The sequence below is a fragment of the Cetorhinus maximus genome, chromosome 8 (assembly GCF_964194155.1).
Source record: "Cetorhinus maximus chromosome 8, sCetMax3.hap1.1, whole genome shotgun sequence".
Taxonomy (NCBI): domain Eukaryota; kingdom Metazoa; phylum Chordata; class Chondrichthyes; order Lamniformes; family Cetorhinidae; genus Cetorhinus; species Cetorhinus maximus.
The window spans coordinates 126,456,359-126,474,073 of NC_135886.1; the positions used below are offsets into that span (position 1 = coordinate 126,456,359).

A 17,715-nucleotide genomic window follows, 5' to 3' on the forward strand; every position below is an offset into this window, starting at 1 on the left:
ATAATGCTACAACCCCGTCTCCAATTAGTTATTTCAACTCATAAATTTGTCTTTCATTCCATCCATTCCATTCCATCCATTAATTTCAAAGACAGCTACTTTACAGTATTTGAACAAGTTCTTAGAAGTAGTTTTATAGAATGTGCAAAATCAAATTCAAACCCATCCTGTAGCTCAAATGTGTCGCTAGCCAGCAGTGACATTACTACCATTGCTAGCTAGAAGATGGGAACATATTTAAACTCTCATGTACAAAGCTTGAGAGACCAGTGTTGGATTTCCCTTTTGAAGGGGCCTCTGCTCAGTGAAACTATCTTGGATGAAACTAATCCTGTGGTTAGTGCCAGTATAGATCCCTGGCTCATGATTAGGTCTAAGGAGTTCTGGTTAATTCTTGCTCTCCCTATTCCAGAGATGCAAAGATTGGTTATAGCACTGCACTCTGCTGCCAGACTGAATACCTTTAACATGTGTTTGTGTGTTACAGACCACTCATTGTTCTGGAAACATACACTTTTAAATGCATCTTGTAGCCTGGAGCTATGGATAGTGATGGCAGAGGCTCCAACTTTATTTCCATCATATGGCTGACCAGGAATCTCTCCTCGTACCATTTGCCAAGGGTGGGTGGGTTTTGGAAGCATTTGCAGGTTGGCAGTCAAACCATTTGGCCATGTTATGAACACACCTTCCTTGGCCATCAAGTTCTGGGGTGGGACTTGAACCTGGAGCTTCTGACCCAGGGTCAGGACTGTTAATCACTGCACCACAAGACCTCCACCACCTTTAATGTCCTATAATAAGGTCATTTAATATCAATAGTGCTCTCCAGTTTCATCTACAGTGCCTGGATCATTTCTTCCGAGATTATCTCTTCATTAGTTACTTTTATTTCAAGCATTGGCAGCAGTTATGTTACGTGTGACTAACATAATAGTGTGCTTTGGAAAATTATTTCGCCAAAGCTTATAACTTCTTATAAACATTTGCTGCACAGAATTATATTATCAAATTTGAAAGGCAAGCCTTGAATCTCAGTTCAGTCTTCTCTATTATTTGGTCTATTTATTTTTCAGTGTCTTACTTGTGAGGATTTTAATTTCTGCCAAAGTACAATATTATGTTGCCTCCATTTACTAGGCTTAAGGGAGCCAACTAATAGAGTTCTTCTGGCGCAGTGATATCAAGACTATCATTCATTGGTTATTACCTGCACTTTCACCTGAATATAAGCTGACTCCATCGTACTGCATAGTCTGGTCATTTATTTACATTTTGGTTGCTCCTGGCATATGATGTGGAGAGCTGGGATGTCAGATGCCAGCAGTCGCTGCCACCACCATGTCTTCCACCTTCAGCCACTGGGGATGTAAGTCTCCTTTCACTTAAAGGTCAGTGATACCTGATGACAATGTGCAATGGTGAGCCTGTCAGGAAGAGGGTACCTTGACCCTACACTTTGGAACTCCCTCTCTGTAAACCTCTTTGCCTTGCTGCCTTTCTCCCAACCTTCAAAAGTCTGTGCAAGATCTTTTCCTTCAATTTTCATTTACATCCTCTAATTTCTCCCATCAATCACTAATCACTGTCTCTCTTACACGCAACATTTTGGGACACTTTTGTCAGGCAGTTTGGCTCTGGAGCTGTTTTCACCACAGGTGCTGCCTTGCCTACAAAATGTCATTCACAGCTTGCACCCACACTCCTGGTGCTATCTGTGCCAGACACCATTTTGCTAAGGGTGTTAGCACGCACAGGGAGTGTCCGCCAAAAGCATTCAGAGGCAGCTTGTGACCTTAATCAGAGTATAATGTCAATTTGGCACCAGTACTGCTATTTTGCAGCTCAATACTCCAGCCACTGCACAACTAAACATACATTTAGCAGCAGGAAGGGCTCTCCCAGTAGTGCTAGTTAAAGGGATCATCACCTTCAAGTTAGTCGCTGATTGATTTGTACTGGCTGTTGCTGTGATTGTAGAGCAGTAGTTTTCAGAATATTTTTTTTTTAAGTTGCTAAAGTCTACATGGAGTGATGCGGCAGGTGCTGAAGCACTTCATCCTGTCTATTCCGTACAAACAAATTGCATCTGGCACCTTGCAGGCTGGAACTGTTGCATTGAGGAGGTCACTGAGGCTGTGTAGTCCAAGAGGGCTGAGCATATTTTGTTCTCTTGCTAGAGGGAAGCAGGCAGAATGAGCACACTTTTTCCAAGGGTTGCAGTGGTCCCATGATGCAAGGTGCGATTGACTGCATGCATATGCCATTCGTGGTTGCTGCACATCAACTCCAAAGTGTATCACAACCGAAAGGGATTGTACTCTCTCAACGTCCTGCTAGTGCCTTATCATAAACAGGTGTCCTGGGAGCAGTCATTCTGCAGTAGTTTGCTATGTCATCTGTGCTTGGCCACTATGACAAATCAGAGGGTGACTACTGAATGACAAGGGCTTTCCTTTGAAGACTTGCCTCATGACTGCAGTGCGCAACCCAACCACACGTCAGCAAACATCCATACAACAAAAACCATGTGGTCACGTGAAATGTGATGGAGCAGACCATTGTGATGCTGAAGCAATGGGCGGAATCTTCTGGTCCTGCCAACAGTGGGAAGCTTGGTGGACAGAGGAACTTAATTTAGCGGGAGACCAAAAATAAGTTTCCCAGTGGCAGGATGAACTTTAGCAATTAAGTTCTTAGGACTTTAAAGGCAGTTTAGAGGTGGGTCGTGCTTCCTAATGAATAACATTGGGAAGCCTTTTTGCGTGCATGAGATGTAAATGCCAGCCTATGCTTGAAACCAGGTGGTGGCAGTGCAAGTTGCGTGGAGGATGACCAAGGAAGGGTTTGTGGGGAAGAGTGGAGCAGTGGCCGGGCAAAGGTGGATGGGATAGCGCAGGCTTGTCTGGGTGTCCTTTAAATATGGCGCCTGGACCTTTGACCTCATGAGGTAACGGTGGGGACGGTGGCTTCCTGCCCAGCCCTACTACCCGCCCCCACCCGTTGCAAGAATCGGCGAGCTCTTCAAGGATGCATATATGCAATGAGCTGAACAGTGCATGATTGCGCATGCTCAGCCATGCAGCATCCTCCCAACGCCCGCCACCCCCCCCACCCCACTCACCTCCAGGGGAAATCATTCCCACTTCCACGCCCGCCACCAAACTTAGACTCCAGAACAGAAGATTCCGGCCAACGTCCCTGATGCCTGGTCCACTCTGGAGCTGCCCTACAGTACTCAGCAGACATGTGGCAAGATTGGTGGTGGCCTGCTGCATGCTTCACAACTTCGCCATAATGAGGGCACAGCGGAGGAGGAGGGAAAAAGTACGGGAGGAGGTAATCGACACAGCCCCTCCCTGAATAGGCTTCCCTGATCAATTCATTCAGCAGTGATACCAATAAACACAGCCCCAATTCCCCAGTCACCAACAATCCCACACCTTTCTCTATGTTTCAGACCCCTCAAGTGTGCTCTTGACCACAATGCTAAAAGAAAAGCTACCAGAAAACAGCCATTGCAAACAAATTTATAAATCAGCCCGTGCTGTATTGCATATCAAAGCCAACTGCTCTCTCATGTGCGTTCCCATCACACCTGTCTTCTGTGTGCCTTTGACTGATCTAGTGTTCCGATGCAGGGCTACCCAGGACTGCAGCATGCTGAGTGAAAGGCAGCTGCCTTTTGTTGGAGGAGACTGCAAATGGCCTTGACCTTGAGCAGCTCTGGGTCTAGAAGGTCTAGCTTTCGGCTGCACAACCGCAGCATGGGCAGCAGCAGTCTGGGCTGGCTGGCTGACAGGCAACGGCAGAGGCACTGGTGGAATGGCAGTGATGGGAGGATGAATGCTGTCTTCCTGAGACAGGCCAGCAGGTTGGTGCTCCATGGAGTCGCTGTCACTGCCCTGGCACACCAGCAATTCTAATAATCTCTTGGAGGACTGATTGTTGAACCGATGTGCCACCCTTTGAGTACTGGTATCCGCAAACATAATAGCAGCAAGTTGAGCATGCATGTATTCAGCCTGACCTTCCAGTGCAGCACCCAGACATTGAGCGACTTGCTTGTGCTGCAATGGAAACTGAGATATTAGTCATCATGGTTCTGTTCTCAAATGTTCTTGTGGAATTGGCCACCGCTTGCAAACTGGAAAGGATGGGCCCCAAGCTATGCACAAAAGCCTTGTGCCAAGTTGGTACCAGACTCCTCCGTGTTCCTTGACATTGACCGTTGGCTTTCTAGCAGGCCTCCCAGTGCACCAAGTATACTCATTAGCCTCCTTCTGTAGGCCACTCCATTGAAGTCCTCATCTGAGACTTCTGCAGCAGAACTCATGTGCGACCTCAGCTTCCACCTGTGCTGGCAGTTGTGCCACCCTTGCCCCTGCCCTGGCTGCCAGCCACTCATATCCAGTATCTCAGCACCATGTAGATCCTACCTCTGAGCTACCCTCTGATGTATGCACTATGCCAGTATCTAAGCTGGTAACAGTGAATGTTCAGGCCAGTGATGGTTTTTATTCTGCATCACTGTTTTCCCGCTCTTCCAGTTCTTGCTCCTGCACCACTTCCTGGCTAGGTTGCAGTTTCATGGAGAAAGGCAGTAGGGTAAGGTTCTGGTGAGAGGGTGATGGGGATAAAGCAAGAGGTGTATGCTCACACTACCTGCAGCCAGTAAATCAGAAAAGAGTGTGGGCCAAATGAGAAGTGGGATGTGAGAAGGGGGATGAAGTTTCAGGATACCGTAATCTTCGATAATTTCAGCCCCGCCACTGGCCACAGCCTCAGTAATGGCCACACCAATAATGGTGTCCAGTGACTCCTCCATGGGGCTAAGGACATGCAGCCTGGTCCACCCGCCGCCAATTAATTATTGATACCTGTGGCTATATGCCACCTTGTGCTACAAGACAGAGGGACGTGCATCAGTAAGTGTGGTCCTGGGAAATGGGGTCAGTGGAAAGTTGGCATTCAAGACTTGGGGAGGAGGAGGTTGGCAGTGATCATGGCAAGGAGTGTCTACACTTGGGGCTTTTGGGGGAGAAGCGAGAGTCCATTGTGGGTGGGGGAAGATCAGTGACTGGGGCTTGGGGAAGACGGTGGGACAAGCAGTGGGGAGAAAGAGGCCACAATTACTGGAAGAGAAGCTGAAGGCTTCCTTGAGTGGCTGGGAGAAATACTCCTGCTCCTCCTAGTCCATAAGACGTGCTGGAAAAAGCACTTGTAGAGTTGACAACTCATGCCTACCTTTCATTGCCCCAGGGAAACCTGGGCTGCATATGCTACATGTAAATTGCATCCCAATTGCATTATGGGCATCTGATTTAAATATGGTAATAAAGTGTCCTGCCTCTCCATGGCGGGAGACTTAGACAGCATGAAACCCACTACCTTGAAAATGGTGGGTTGGGGGCACTTCCCATCAATTCCCCAACCCCCCGCCCCCGCTGCAACTTGTCATTGAAGGAGGTGCTTCATACCAAGGCCATTGTGTTTCTGAAAAGGACTAGTATTGTGGGGGAAAATATTAGACTAACTTTAATAGTTCATCTGAATGATCCAGCTCAATCCCCATTGTTGGAAAACTTTGCTACACTCCCTCATAGTGCCCTGGCTAAAATAGGGTTCCTAATTTCCTCAATCTCTGGTGTTGAGCCTTTGAGAGGCAGCAAACACCTGGGCTGAAATATAGTCGGGCATTATTATAGCATTCTCTCTATTTGTAGAAAGGTAGTTTCATGTAATGCATTGGCTTCCTGCCTTGTACCTGCATTGAGATTTGACATTTTTCAAGGTGTTTCAACACATTTGCTTGAGTTTTCCCAGCTTGTCACTTCATTTGAAGACGTGATCCTATTTCCAGTGAAGTGTGCCACCCTGGGAAATGTGGAACCAATCTAGCTCTCTCCCCCTCCCCACTTCAGAGTGTTACCCTTCAGAGGAGAAAGGTGTTCACCCTTGTATTTTGTTCCTTTTTATATTCCTTTTTTTTTTAAAGGTGCTTTGTGTTTCATTTACTGGAATTTTTGCCTCTCCCAGGAGATTACATGGCTGCAGGGGGATAGGATAGTAAGTGTGTCGTCACTCTCTCCTGGACATTATAAATGTTCGGCAGGTATGAGCCAGCTGGTTCTTTCCTGCCTGTCATTTTCACATGCTTGTATGTACAATACAGCACTGAGAAATGGAGTGGAATGGCATTCAGTGCCATAAAGTTAATTTTATACACATCCTCCTCCTTCGGGTACCATGTCCTGAGGGCATCATTACAAGCCCACTGGCACCCACCCTGCTACCTTGATTACACCTCCTCACACCCTGCTTCCAGTTTCTCCATTTCCATCGCATCTGTTCTGATGATTCTACCTTCCACCACAGCGCTTCTGACATCGCTTCCTCTTTCCTCAGCCAAGGATTCCCCAACCCCCACTGCGGTTGACAGGGCCCTCAAAGGTATCTGACTCATTTCCCACACTTCTGCACTCACCCCTTCCTCTCCCTCCCAGCACCATGATAGGGTTCCTCTTGTCTTCGCTTTCCATCCGACCAGCCTTCATATTTAAGGATCATCCTCCGCCATTTCCGCCAACTCCAGCATGATGCCACTACCCAACACATCTTCCCCTCACGTCCCCTGTTGGCATTCCATAGGGACCATTCCGTCTGTTACACTCTGGTCCACTCCTCCATCACCCCCAACTCCTCATCCCCTTCTCACAGCACCTTCCCATGCAATCACAGGAGGTGTAGCACCTGCCCTTTTACCTCCTCCCTCCTCACCGTCCAAGGCCCCAAACACCCCTTTCCAGGTGAAGCCGCAATTTATTTACATTTCTTTCAATTTAGTCTACTGTGTTCACTGCTCACAATGCGGTCTCCTGTACACTGGGGAGACTTAACGCAGACTGGGTGACCGCTTTGCGGAACACCTTCGCTCAGTCTGCAAAGCATGACCCCGAACTTTCTGCTGCTGCCATTTCAATTCACCATCTTACTCTCATTCTCGCATTTCTGTCCTCAGTCAGCTACAATGTTCCAGTGAAGCGGGAGGAACAGCAACTCATCTTCTGATTAGACACTTTATAGCCTTCTGGTGCAACATTGAGTTCAACATCTTCAGACCATGAACTCTGTCCACTATGTTGATTCCCCCCGCCCCGAGCCCAAGTCTATATCTTGTTCTCATGCTTTTCTTTAAGACAGTGCTGACCCTTTTTCTGTTAACTGCTTTAGTCTTTAATACCATCATTACCACTACCTTTGTCTCGTGTTCCATGACAGCTTTGTCATTTAATCCCTCCTAACTTCCGACCTATCCCTGACATCTTTTCTCCACCTGCCCCTCTCCCCTTTTCAACAGCATAAAACCCATCACATTTCTACCTCTCCCCAGTTCTGAGGAAGAGTCCTATTAGACTCGAAATGTTAACTCTGTTTCTCTCTCCTGACCTGCTGAGATTTTTCAGCATTTTCTGTTTTTGTTGCTGACCATGGACCCCCATTGGATTGGTCCATGATTATGCTTGGCAAAGTACTGCAGTGGTTTGCCGTTGCCTTCTGCAGTATCGCTGACCAGGAAACTCTCCTGCTCTTATCACCTGCCATCTGGCATATTGAAAGGATTTACAGGCTGATAATCAGCCTATTTGGCCACGTTATGAACGCACCTTCTGTGGCCATCAAGTCCTGAAGTGAGACTTGAACCCCGAGTTTCTGGCCCAGGGGAAGAGACAGTACCCATTGCGGCACAAGACCTGCCCATTTTACACTCAAATATCTGTTATTTATTAGAAACCTCTTCGGATGCACTTACTTGTGGTTTCAATATTTCCTCAACTTGAGCATTAAGTGGCCAGTATGGAACTGAACCACATAGAGCAAAAGATGTCAAGTTTGATCCTGGTCAGTGCTGAGCTAGCTAATGTTATCAGAAGTTGTAGGAAGGGCAATGTAGCTTCCTTGTACTTGGGAGAGCAAAGATCAGCCCTAATTTTTATGCACACAGGCTTTGGGGAGAGCAGGAATGGACTCACTTGTCAACACTCACTGGCTAAGCTTAAGGATGGGAAGTGGCCACGATATGAGGTGTTAGAGGATGGTTGATATCTGTGTTCCTGTGCTCTGAGTATGGGCTAACACTTTGGGGAGTATGACCTAACCACTAGGACAGTGCTTACTGGCATAATTTGAAAAGAAAGGAAAAACAGACTTGCATTTATATAGTGCTTTCACAACATCAGGACATATTTGATGAGAATTAAACACTGAGTAAAACCAAGTTTAAAGGAATCAATGCAGAGAGAGTGGATTTCGTCACCCCAGCAAATGCTAACCAGTTAAGCCAACAAGGAAAAGAAAAACGCTCTCAAAGTTAGTTGCTTATTTGCTTTGCAGTAGTTGAATAATGTTACGCCTTTCCAGTTCCTTTTCCCCTCCAAGTCTTAACAGTGAAAAGTTAATGATCTTACTCGCAGGTTTCCCCGGACCAAAAGGTTCACTCGGAGATCGTGGACCCCCGGGTCCTTCTGGTATGAAGGGATTTCCAGGAATTCCAGGAGATAGAGGTTACCCTGGGTCACCAGGCCTGCCTGGTGCTCCAGGAGAGCCTGGTCGTACAGGCCAACAGCGTCGATATGGATTGAAAGGTGCCTAATTTTCTTTTTTACTGTTACAGCTGATAGTATTATTTGTCATTTAACGAGAGTGTTTGTGGTGTTTATTTCAAATTTTGACTTCAAGGAGCAAGGAGGTAAAATTCGACTCTGTAGCAATGCAAAACGGTCACAAAATTGGCTGCCTATTTTAAACCCTGAAGGGAGAAGAAAGTCGGGCGTTTTTGGGGGGGGGTGGTGACATGTGCTGTTGAATCACTGTTACGCATTTTGAGCTACATCAAAGCCCACTTTCAAATCCCCCACTCCCCAAAACTCCTGTCTTTTCATAAAACCAAAATACTGCGGATGCTGGAAATCTAGAACAAAAACAAAAATACCTGGAAAAACTCAGTAGGTCTGACAGCATCTGCAGAGAGGAATACAGTTAACGTTTCGAGTCCGAATGACATTCTGATGAAGAGTCATTCAGGCTTGAAACGTTAACTGTATTCCTTTCCGCAGATGCTGTCAGACCTGCTGAGTTTTTCCAGGTATTTTTGTTTTTGTTCCTGTCTTTTCATGTTCGTTTACACACTGCAGTCATAGTGTTGGTGTGAAGCCTTGCCCTTACATTGCAGTTTGACTGTACATAGAGCTTGGGGAAGGTATGGGCATCTGACCTGATGCCAGAACTAAGTGCAGCAAGGCTCCCTGGTGGAGGGAGCCTTCCTCGATTTCACTTTGGAGTGAGCCTGTACACACAATTTACACTCATGCATAGCATCAGAGCAAAGCCTTTTCAACTGTTTACCAACACTGAAATTGTGTGCATTATTACTCAGTGCCCATTTGCTATCAGTGCCATTACCTTTCAAGCTGCTGAAGCACTTGTATTTTAATGGAGGCAATAATCTTTTCAAAGCAACCCAGATACTGAAGCAGTCCATGTCCAAATACAGCAAGACCTGGACAATATTCAGGCCTGGGCTGATAAGTAGCAAGTAACATTCATGTCACACAAGTGCCAGGCAATTACCATCTCCAACAATAGAGAATCTAATCATCACCCTTTGGCATTCAATGGCATTACCATCACTGAATCCCCCACTATCAACATCCTGGGAGTTCACATTGACCAGAAACTGAACTGAACCAGCTATATAACTGTGGCTACATAAGCAGGTCAGAGGCTAGGAATCCTGTGGCAAGTAACTCACTTCCTGACTCCCCAAAGCCTGACCACCATCTACAAGGCACAAGTCAGGAGTGTGATGGAATATTCTCCACATGCCTGGATGAGTGCAGCTCCCACAACACTCAAGAAGCTCGACACCATCCAGGACAAAGCAGCTAACTTGATTGGTACCCCATCCGCAAACATTCACTCTCTCTACCAGTGATGCACAGTAGCAGCAGTGTGTACCATCTACAAGATGCACTGCAGGAACTCACCAAGGCTCCTTAGACAACACCTTCCAAACTCACAACCACTACCATCTAGAAGAACAAGGGTAGCAGACACATGGGAACACCACTGCCTGGAGGTTCACCTCCAAGCCACTCGCCATCCTGACATGGAAATATATCGCTGTTCCTTCACTGTCTCTGGGTCAAAAGCCTGGAACCTTCTCCCCAACAGATGTACCTACACCACATGAACTGCAGCGGTTCAAGAAGACAGCTCAATCACCACCTTCTCAAGCGCAATTAGGTTTGGGCAATAAATGCCGGCCTAGCCAGCGATGAGGAAGTTCTACGCCAACACCCCATGGGTGGCCTAGCCCACACCCTATGAATGAGTGAAAAAAAGAAAAGAAAAATTGTCTTAATCTAGCCCCTGGTCATCTTGAGCACAAAGCGGCCCGAGTTTCAGTGCTAAAATGGCGCTGAATTTGGCACTCAGAGAGGCAACAAGACTATCTGTGAGAGTAGAGGATATACCCACCTGTACAACAGGGCTTTCTATCCTTGAGTTTGAGGTTAAGGTGCATTAGATGAACCTTAGATTGAAGTAGATTTGAGGGAGCTTTATACACAGTTAGCTTTGTTACACAAATCATGGGAGTTGTAAATATCTGTGCGTAATGTTGGATAGATCTTTGGAAGAGTTGGACAACAGTCCCATAATTGTCCTTCTCCAAGAAATCTAACTGAGGTGTGATGCTGCTCAGAATTGACAACAAACAGTTAATAATCACCAATATCTAGAGGATCAAGTGCATCTGAAGTTTCCCTATTTTGCAGCTGTGTCACAGCAAAGAAATTACACGAAGGGAAAGGGAGCACAGATTGGCATGTTAGTCTACTTTGTATGGTTTTCTGCATCCATACTCAGTATTGTATATGGTCTGTGGAAAGAGATAGATAAAATAGCCTTTCTTTGTTCCATTCTTTCCAGTGCTGTTATCCAATTGCTAAAGCAACTTTATATTTAGCTGATACTTGGACAGGTTCCATTCTCTCTCTGAGTCTGTTTATTAAGATGCACATTTCTATGTTTCAGTAATTGTCTTGCATCCCCATCGGTTGAATTTTTGTCTCTCATGAAAACTAACATCTGTGTTTCTGTTCTTTCTTCACAAACATTTTATGTGCGTTTGAGTGAAGCAGATAAAAAGGTCTACCTTGGTAAAGTGCCTCTACAGTTGAGCACTGTGTATCCCTTGTTGGCCCAGAACTTCCTCACCATCTTGTTTCTGTTTTATTATTTACTATCTTTCCTTTTTTGTTGCTTCACATTTGGCCACAGATTGAAGTTTATACCGTATGTTCTTTTGTGTCTTGATTTGCCACAGGTGAAAAAGGTTCTCCTGGCCTGGTTGGATTCCCAGGATTGCCAGGCCCTCAAGGCCGGCCAGGATTTGACGGTCGTAAAGGAGAACCAGGCGGCCTAGGAAGACCAGGCTTCCCAGGTTCCCCAGGCAGAGATGGAGAAAAGGGTGAGCTGCAAGTCCAAAGCTGTTTTAAAGGCCTTCCCCCCTCCCAAGTAGATGGCATTTCCGTTAGTTGAACTGTTCCAGGTAGATAGATGTTTGAGCCTTTTTGCTGGTACTGACTTGAATGACAAATAAGATTATACAAAAAATAAGGTAAGTAAATAACTAAAATAAGGTATTCTGGGCACCACATTGTCAGGCGCAGAACTCTTACATTTCAGCTTATATTGTTTGTGTGTAAAGCAGAAACTGTGGGCTGATTATAGCTCTGTCTGGCTGGCGGAAACCAGTTAAAGCCTCCTGGGGAGCTTACCCACCTAGCCCCAGCTCTTTTCCCAAATCTTAAGCTGTTCTTCTGAGGGTCGTAACTTAAATATACAGATCAGTCCCCGATGATGTCAAAGGAAAGTTCAGGCCTCTCCTGCTTCAGGCTTCCCCTCCCCCCTTCCCAATTGTGAGGCTCTTCAGTGGCAGCCTCATGAAGTCTGACATTCTGCTCCCCCCCATTGACGGGAAAGCACCTGGCAGCCTGCATGTGGAACCTGGGAGTCTAAAAATCCCAGGCCTCACACTGCTGACATCAGGGTGGTTTACTCTGGTGGCCCACACCTGCCTGTATCCCAACCCACGTTAAAATCATGGCTTATAATTGTGTTCAATTTTGTTGCAGACGTAAATCCTTCAATGTCAACTGGTGCTCAGAGCCAGGAACCTTTCCAGTATTATTTGCTTTCCACCAAGTGAATGCCAGAGTCAATTATAGCCTGCTTCCATATTGGTGCCTGAGCAGAGCTCAGCACATTGATCATTGAGCATGAATGAAAGTTTTGCAAACTATAGGACTAGATCTACTGCAGGCAGTGGCTCTACCCTTCAAACTATCAGCGTAACTCAATCAACGCATATCTTGTGAACTAATTTCAAACACACAGTATTTTTGATTGCTTTATGCCAGTGTTCAGGTATGTCATAATTTCTTTAACTGCAAATAGTTGTACAGTTTAAGCATCCTTTATCCATAAATCCAAAAGCCTCCAAAAAACACACTTTTTTTTGAGCTTCATCAACCTTTAGCACGGGAAGTCTAGTTGTTTGCCTGTACTGTTTACCTTGCAATTTTTGTGCTGAACATGTCAAAAAGAAACTTATTACAGATACCCCATATTTATTATTCAGTGTTACACCTTACTTTTCTAGCCATTTTATGTACTTTAGACTATAGCTAGCCTAGGCTTAGGCTATTACAACGTAAGTTTATATGCGGTATCTGAAATCCAAAATGCAATTGGCCCTGAGGGTTTCGGATAAAGGATATTCGATCTGTACAACTTCTAAATCATCTTATAATTGATGGTGGTGTAACAGTGGACAATGTATAGAACAAGCTTTTTTATCTGATTTGGACACGTTTAGTGTCTTGGTTTTCATGTGAGTCATTTTGGTGAGTCAACTCAATTCCCATTAGGATCTGTCATTCGCTGCTTACCATTTGATTCATGTTTATAGCCGCTCTCTTTGTTTTCCTACAGGTGAGAGAGGAGCTAGTGGATTGTCCGGGCCTCCTAGTTTAAGATCCAGTCCTGGATTGAAAGGTGACTCTGGCAGACCTGGAGTTCCAGGGTTTTCTGGGCCAAGAGGTAATTTTCCTTTAATTTTAAAATCGCACCACCTGGTCTGATTCTGTTCAAGGGTGGCATTTTGAAGAAGTGGGATGTGCTACTTGAGTACCTGCTACAATTTTAATTGATAGTTATTAACCCTTAGCACTGTCACCAGGCAGTGTGCCAGTCTGCGCCCATTCAGAGAGGCCCAAGGAAGTCCCAAAATAGGATCGCAGCCCTCCTTTTCACCTTTGGGATGATCTACCAGAGGCTGTTGCACCTCTACAAGGAGTGGCTCTCAGTTAGGGAGGCATGTTATGACACAGCAGACGGTAAATGCTGAGCTGTTCAAATCCCAGAGGGAAACTTGAAACAAGTGTCGCAACTAATTTTCAATTTGTATGTTTCGAGATGCGGGCTTTGAATTCAGTCATAATAAGACCACTGAGTCTTAAGAGAATTTATAAAACTAAATTAAACATTTGTTAATAAAAGAAAAGATTGTAAGCACATACATATTTCTACAAATTACTGCTATAATAACTTTTAAATCCCCTGGTTAATCTGATTCCCAGTCACACTTCCGTTAAGGCAACAGTAAGACACACAGATTTTAAAAGGCCCAGGCGAAGTAAACTATACCCTGAACAGTCGAATTCAAAGTGTGTCCTCTTAACTTCAGTCCCTGGAGGCAGCAGTTTGGTGCATACAGGCTGAAGGTGTTTCACACTTGTTGAATCTTAGCCTGCCGACCCTTACACACAGCCTTTGCTCCTTTGTGCATATTTTCCCCTTTAAATGCAAATGCCCATTGTTTCACTATGGGTGGGGTTTTCCACACCCGCCCGCCACTGAGATCTGCCGCAAGTCGATCAACTTCTGGCTGGGGCACCGCCTCGCCCGTGGCAGGTCCCGCCCGCGACGGGGCTGGAAAATCCCGGCCTATGTCTTTGGACTTCACCTTCCTGATAATATATCATATCTTCCTGACGGGGGAAGGATCAGGAACAGGCAACTGGTGCTGTGGGAGGGAGATGGTCATCGGGACCATGAGTTAGGGTGGGGGAAGTTCTCCTGGCTCCAAAGAAAGGTTTAAAAATATATATTTCATTAAAGATTTAACTGTAGTTGGCAGCCGCAGGGGCTGCTTCAGAATCCTGAGCAGCGAAGGCCTGAGGCTTAGCCCATTCACTGGGAACGCATTTTGTGGAGAGGTCCTTAAACGGATGACAAAAGCAAAATGCAGCGGGTGCTGGAAGCCTGAAATAAAAACATTACACGCTGGAAGAACTCATCAGGCCTGGCCAACACCTGTGGAGAGAGAAACAGAGTTAACATTTCAAGTCTGTTCAGATCTAAAGAAGACATTTCGAGTCCGTATGTCTCGAAATGTCTCTCTCCACAGATGCTGCCGAACCTGCTGAGTTCTTCGAGCATTTTCTGTTTTTATTCCATCACCGTTGGGTAGGTGCCTCATTAACATAATGAAGTGGGCCCAACGCCTTTACCCTCTCTGCGTCTTTTCCATTTTATATATATATTTATACGGTGGGATCCTTCCAGGGCTCGCAAAAGGGGCAGGTTTGTTACCCAGGAAGTATGTTGACATTGGACGGAAAGTGAGATCAAGAAATAAGACAAAAGGATTGGAATGGCCAAAGATGCATTTGAAAAAAATGAACAAGATTATGATCAACTCAAAATTAGCCATGAAAACAAAGCTGAGAATCCTGGAATGCTACATCACACCAATTCTGACATACAGAAGTGAGTGTTGAATGACCAGTGAAGCAACGCTGAGAAAAATTGAGGCTGCAGACTCGTTGATTTTGAGGTGAATAATGAAAACATCTTGGACAAGTCACACCAGCAATGAAAAGATCTGCTGACCAAGATCAGGCAGGGTGAGTTGGAATTTCTTGGGCACGTAATAAAAAAATCATGATTTAGAAAGGCTGATGACGATGGGAAAGATTAATGGTAAAAGAGATTGAGGTAGACAAAGAATGATCTTTCTAAAGAGCCTCGCAAACTGGGTGAATATACCACCAGTGAAGATGGTCTATGCCTCCAGAGCAAGATTAACATGGAGGTCCATGGTCACCAACACCCTCTTAGGGCATGGTACCTGAAGAGAGAGAGAATTTAGCAATGTGACAATGCCATTGAGACCAAGCTGTCACCCTTAGCAATATATCCAACAGTAAATTTTTCTCACTGCAAACTCCAACTATGGAGCCATGCCAAATGGGAGCACCATGTCAGGAAATTGCGTGTATGCAGTATATGACTTTGCTGTTTTGTATGGACAGGAAATTAGTGGCTGTGTGTGCAGTTTCCCCTCAGTGAGCATGGTTCCAAATCAGGAGGGTGCAATCAGAAAAGTTGCTTTCCTCTGTTCCCGGCATCATGGCAGCCCTCTGTCTCTGTAAGACAATGGTTTGCACTGTGATGATCAACTCTTAGTTAAGCATCACCTTGTGTGGCTCAGGAGCCGCACTCTGGAGTGGCAGCCTCTGTCGCATTTGCTGCATAGGAAGACAGTGGCTAGGAATGTGCACGGTTTGCTGGCCCCTGTTTCCTCTGGGCCCTCTTCTTGGCCAGCTGAGCTTTTAGATTCTGTTCACCTCTTCCAATGCCCTTCCAAATAGTCAGCCTCCAGAGGTCACGGCTGTTAGCAACTCTTCCAGTTGTCAGTGTCAATATCTGTCATCTCCATATCTCACTTGCAGGTGACCTTGTAGTGGAGGTATGGATGCCCAGGAGGTCGTGACCCAGTGGCCAATTCATCGTACAGAAGGTCTTTGGGTATACGGCCATCATCCATCCAATGAACATGGCCGAGCCGAGCCAGCGTGGAAGTCATTCTGATGAAATTAGCATGCTCCAGGACCTCTGAGTTGTCTTACTAACAGATGCCAAGGATACGTCTGAGACAGTGAATGTGGAAGCTGTTCAGCCTCATCTCCTGCCTAGCATTTGTTGTCCATTGTAGAGGAGTGCACTGAGGTCGCAGGCAAGCTAGACTCACCCATTTGGTGTTCACAGTCAGGTTGCTGTTGTTCCACACTCTCTTACTCAGCTTAGGCATAAAATTTCAGCATCAAGTGACAGATTGTGGCACCTAGATATGTGAAACTATCAACAATCTCCAGCATCATATTGTCAATGCTGATAGATGGTGGTTTGCAACGTCCTGGACCATGACATTTCTCTTCCTGATGCTTATGATCGAACCAACTCTTTACAGGCATGAGAGAGCCTGTCCATTTGCCACAGCAGAGATTCCTCAGTATGGAATGTTAGCGTGGCATCATCAGCGTAGAGCAGCTCTCTGATAAGGACTTGGCATTACTGTCTTGGACCTCAGGTGAACAAGACTGAACAGCTTTCCATCAGCTCTGGCATGTAAGTAGACACCCTCTGTAGATGATCTGAAGGCATATGACTGCAGGAAAGGGAAGAAAATGCCAAAGAACGTTACCAGAACACAAGCCTGTTTGACCCCACTGTAGACCGCGAAGGGTTCCGATGTTGCCCCGTCAATGCTGACCTTACCCATCATGTTATCATGGAAAGAGGAGATCACATAGAGCAGATTTGGCAGGCAGCAAATTTTCTTAAGCAGCTTAAATAGACCACCTCTGCCCACGTCAAATGCTTTAGCGAGATTGATGAAGGCAATATACAGTGGGGCATCTTTGTTCTCAGCATTTCTCTTGCAGGTGCCGAACTGAGAAGATCATGTTAATTGTAGATCTTCCAGTCCTGAAACCGCACTGGGATTCGGGATATGTGTGTTCAGCCAAAACCTGCACAGGGGCAACATGGGCAAATATTTTTCCCACGATGCTCGACAGGGAAATGCTTTCATAGTTGTTGCAATCACTGCAGTTGCCCTAATTCTTGTACAGGGTCATGATCTTTGCATCATACATATCCTGGGGCCCTGTCTTCCCCCCTCAGGCAGAGACAGAGAAGTTTGTGCAGATGCTGCAGGAGTTGCCAGTTTCCTGTGCTTGGATGAGTTCAGCATGTATAGCATCAGAATGTGGAACTTTGCTCATGGCAAACAAGTCAAAACCTTTAGTAAACTCCTCCACTGCTGATTTGAAACCCAGCTCTGCAATGGCAGGCAGGCTCTCTATGGTGCCCAGAGCTTCCTTGGTGATGGTGTTCTTCCTAGAGCACAACTCAAGGTAGTGTTTCACTCCTCTCTCCAACTGTCTATTACAATTGGTGCTGACCTTCCATGCCTTTGTTTTCAGTGGAGCTGTTTCTTTTGCTGATGGATCTGGTGCCTTTTTGATTCCTGTTGGTGATGGCGTTGGACTAGTAACCCAGAGGATAATGCTCTGGGAACCCAGATTCGAATCCCGCCATGGCAAATGGTGGAATTTGAATTCAATAAAAACCTGGAATTAAAAGTCTAATGATGACAATGAAACCATTGTCAATTGTTGTAAAAACCCATCTGGTTCGCTAATGTCCTTTAGGGAAGGAAATCTGCCGTCCTTATCTGGCCTGGCCTCCATGTGACTCCAGACCCACAGCAATGTGGGTGACTCTTAAATACCCTCTGAA

The 17,715-nt window shown here is 45.8% G+C and overlaps 1 protein-coding gene across 4 annotated transcripts in view; it reads left to right on the forward strand.

Annotated features, from left to right (window-relative positions):
- Nucleotides 1-17,715, forward strand: part of col4a6 (collagen, type IV, alpha 6) — a 414,921-nt gene that overhangs the window by 347,967 nt on the left and 49,239 nt on the right. For all 4 annotated transcript variants that reach the window (XM_078547579.1, XM_078547580.1, XM_078547578.1 and 1 more), the window contains 3 exons: nucleotides 8,475-8,645; nucleotides 11,390-11,533; nucleotides 13,060-13,167. In XM_078547579.1, the coding sequence (XP_078403705.1) occupies nucleotides 8,475-8,645; nucleotides 11,390-11,533; nucleotides 13,060-13,167 (423 nt within the window). The remainder of the gene's footprint in view (nucleotides 1-8,474; nucleotides 8,646-11,389; nucleotides 11,534-13,059; nucleotides 13,168-17,715) is intronic.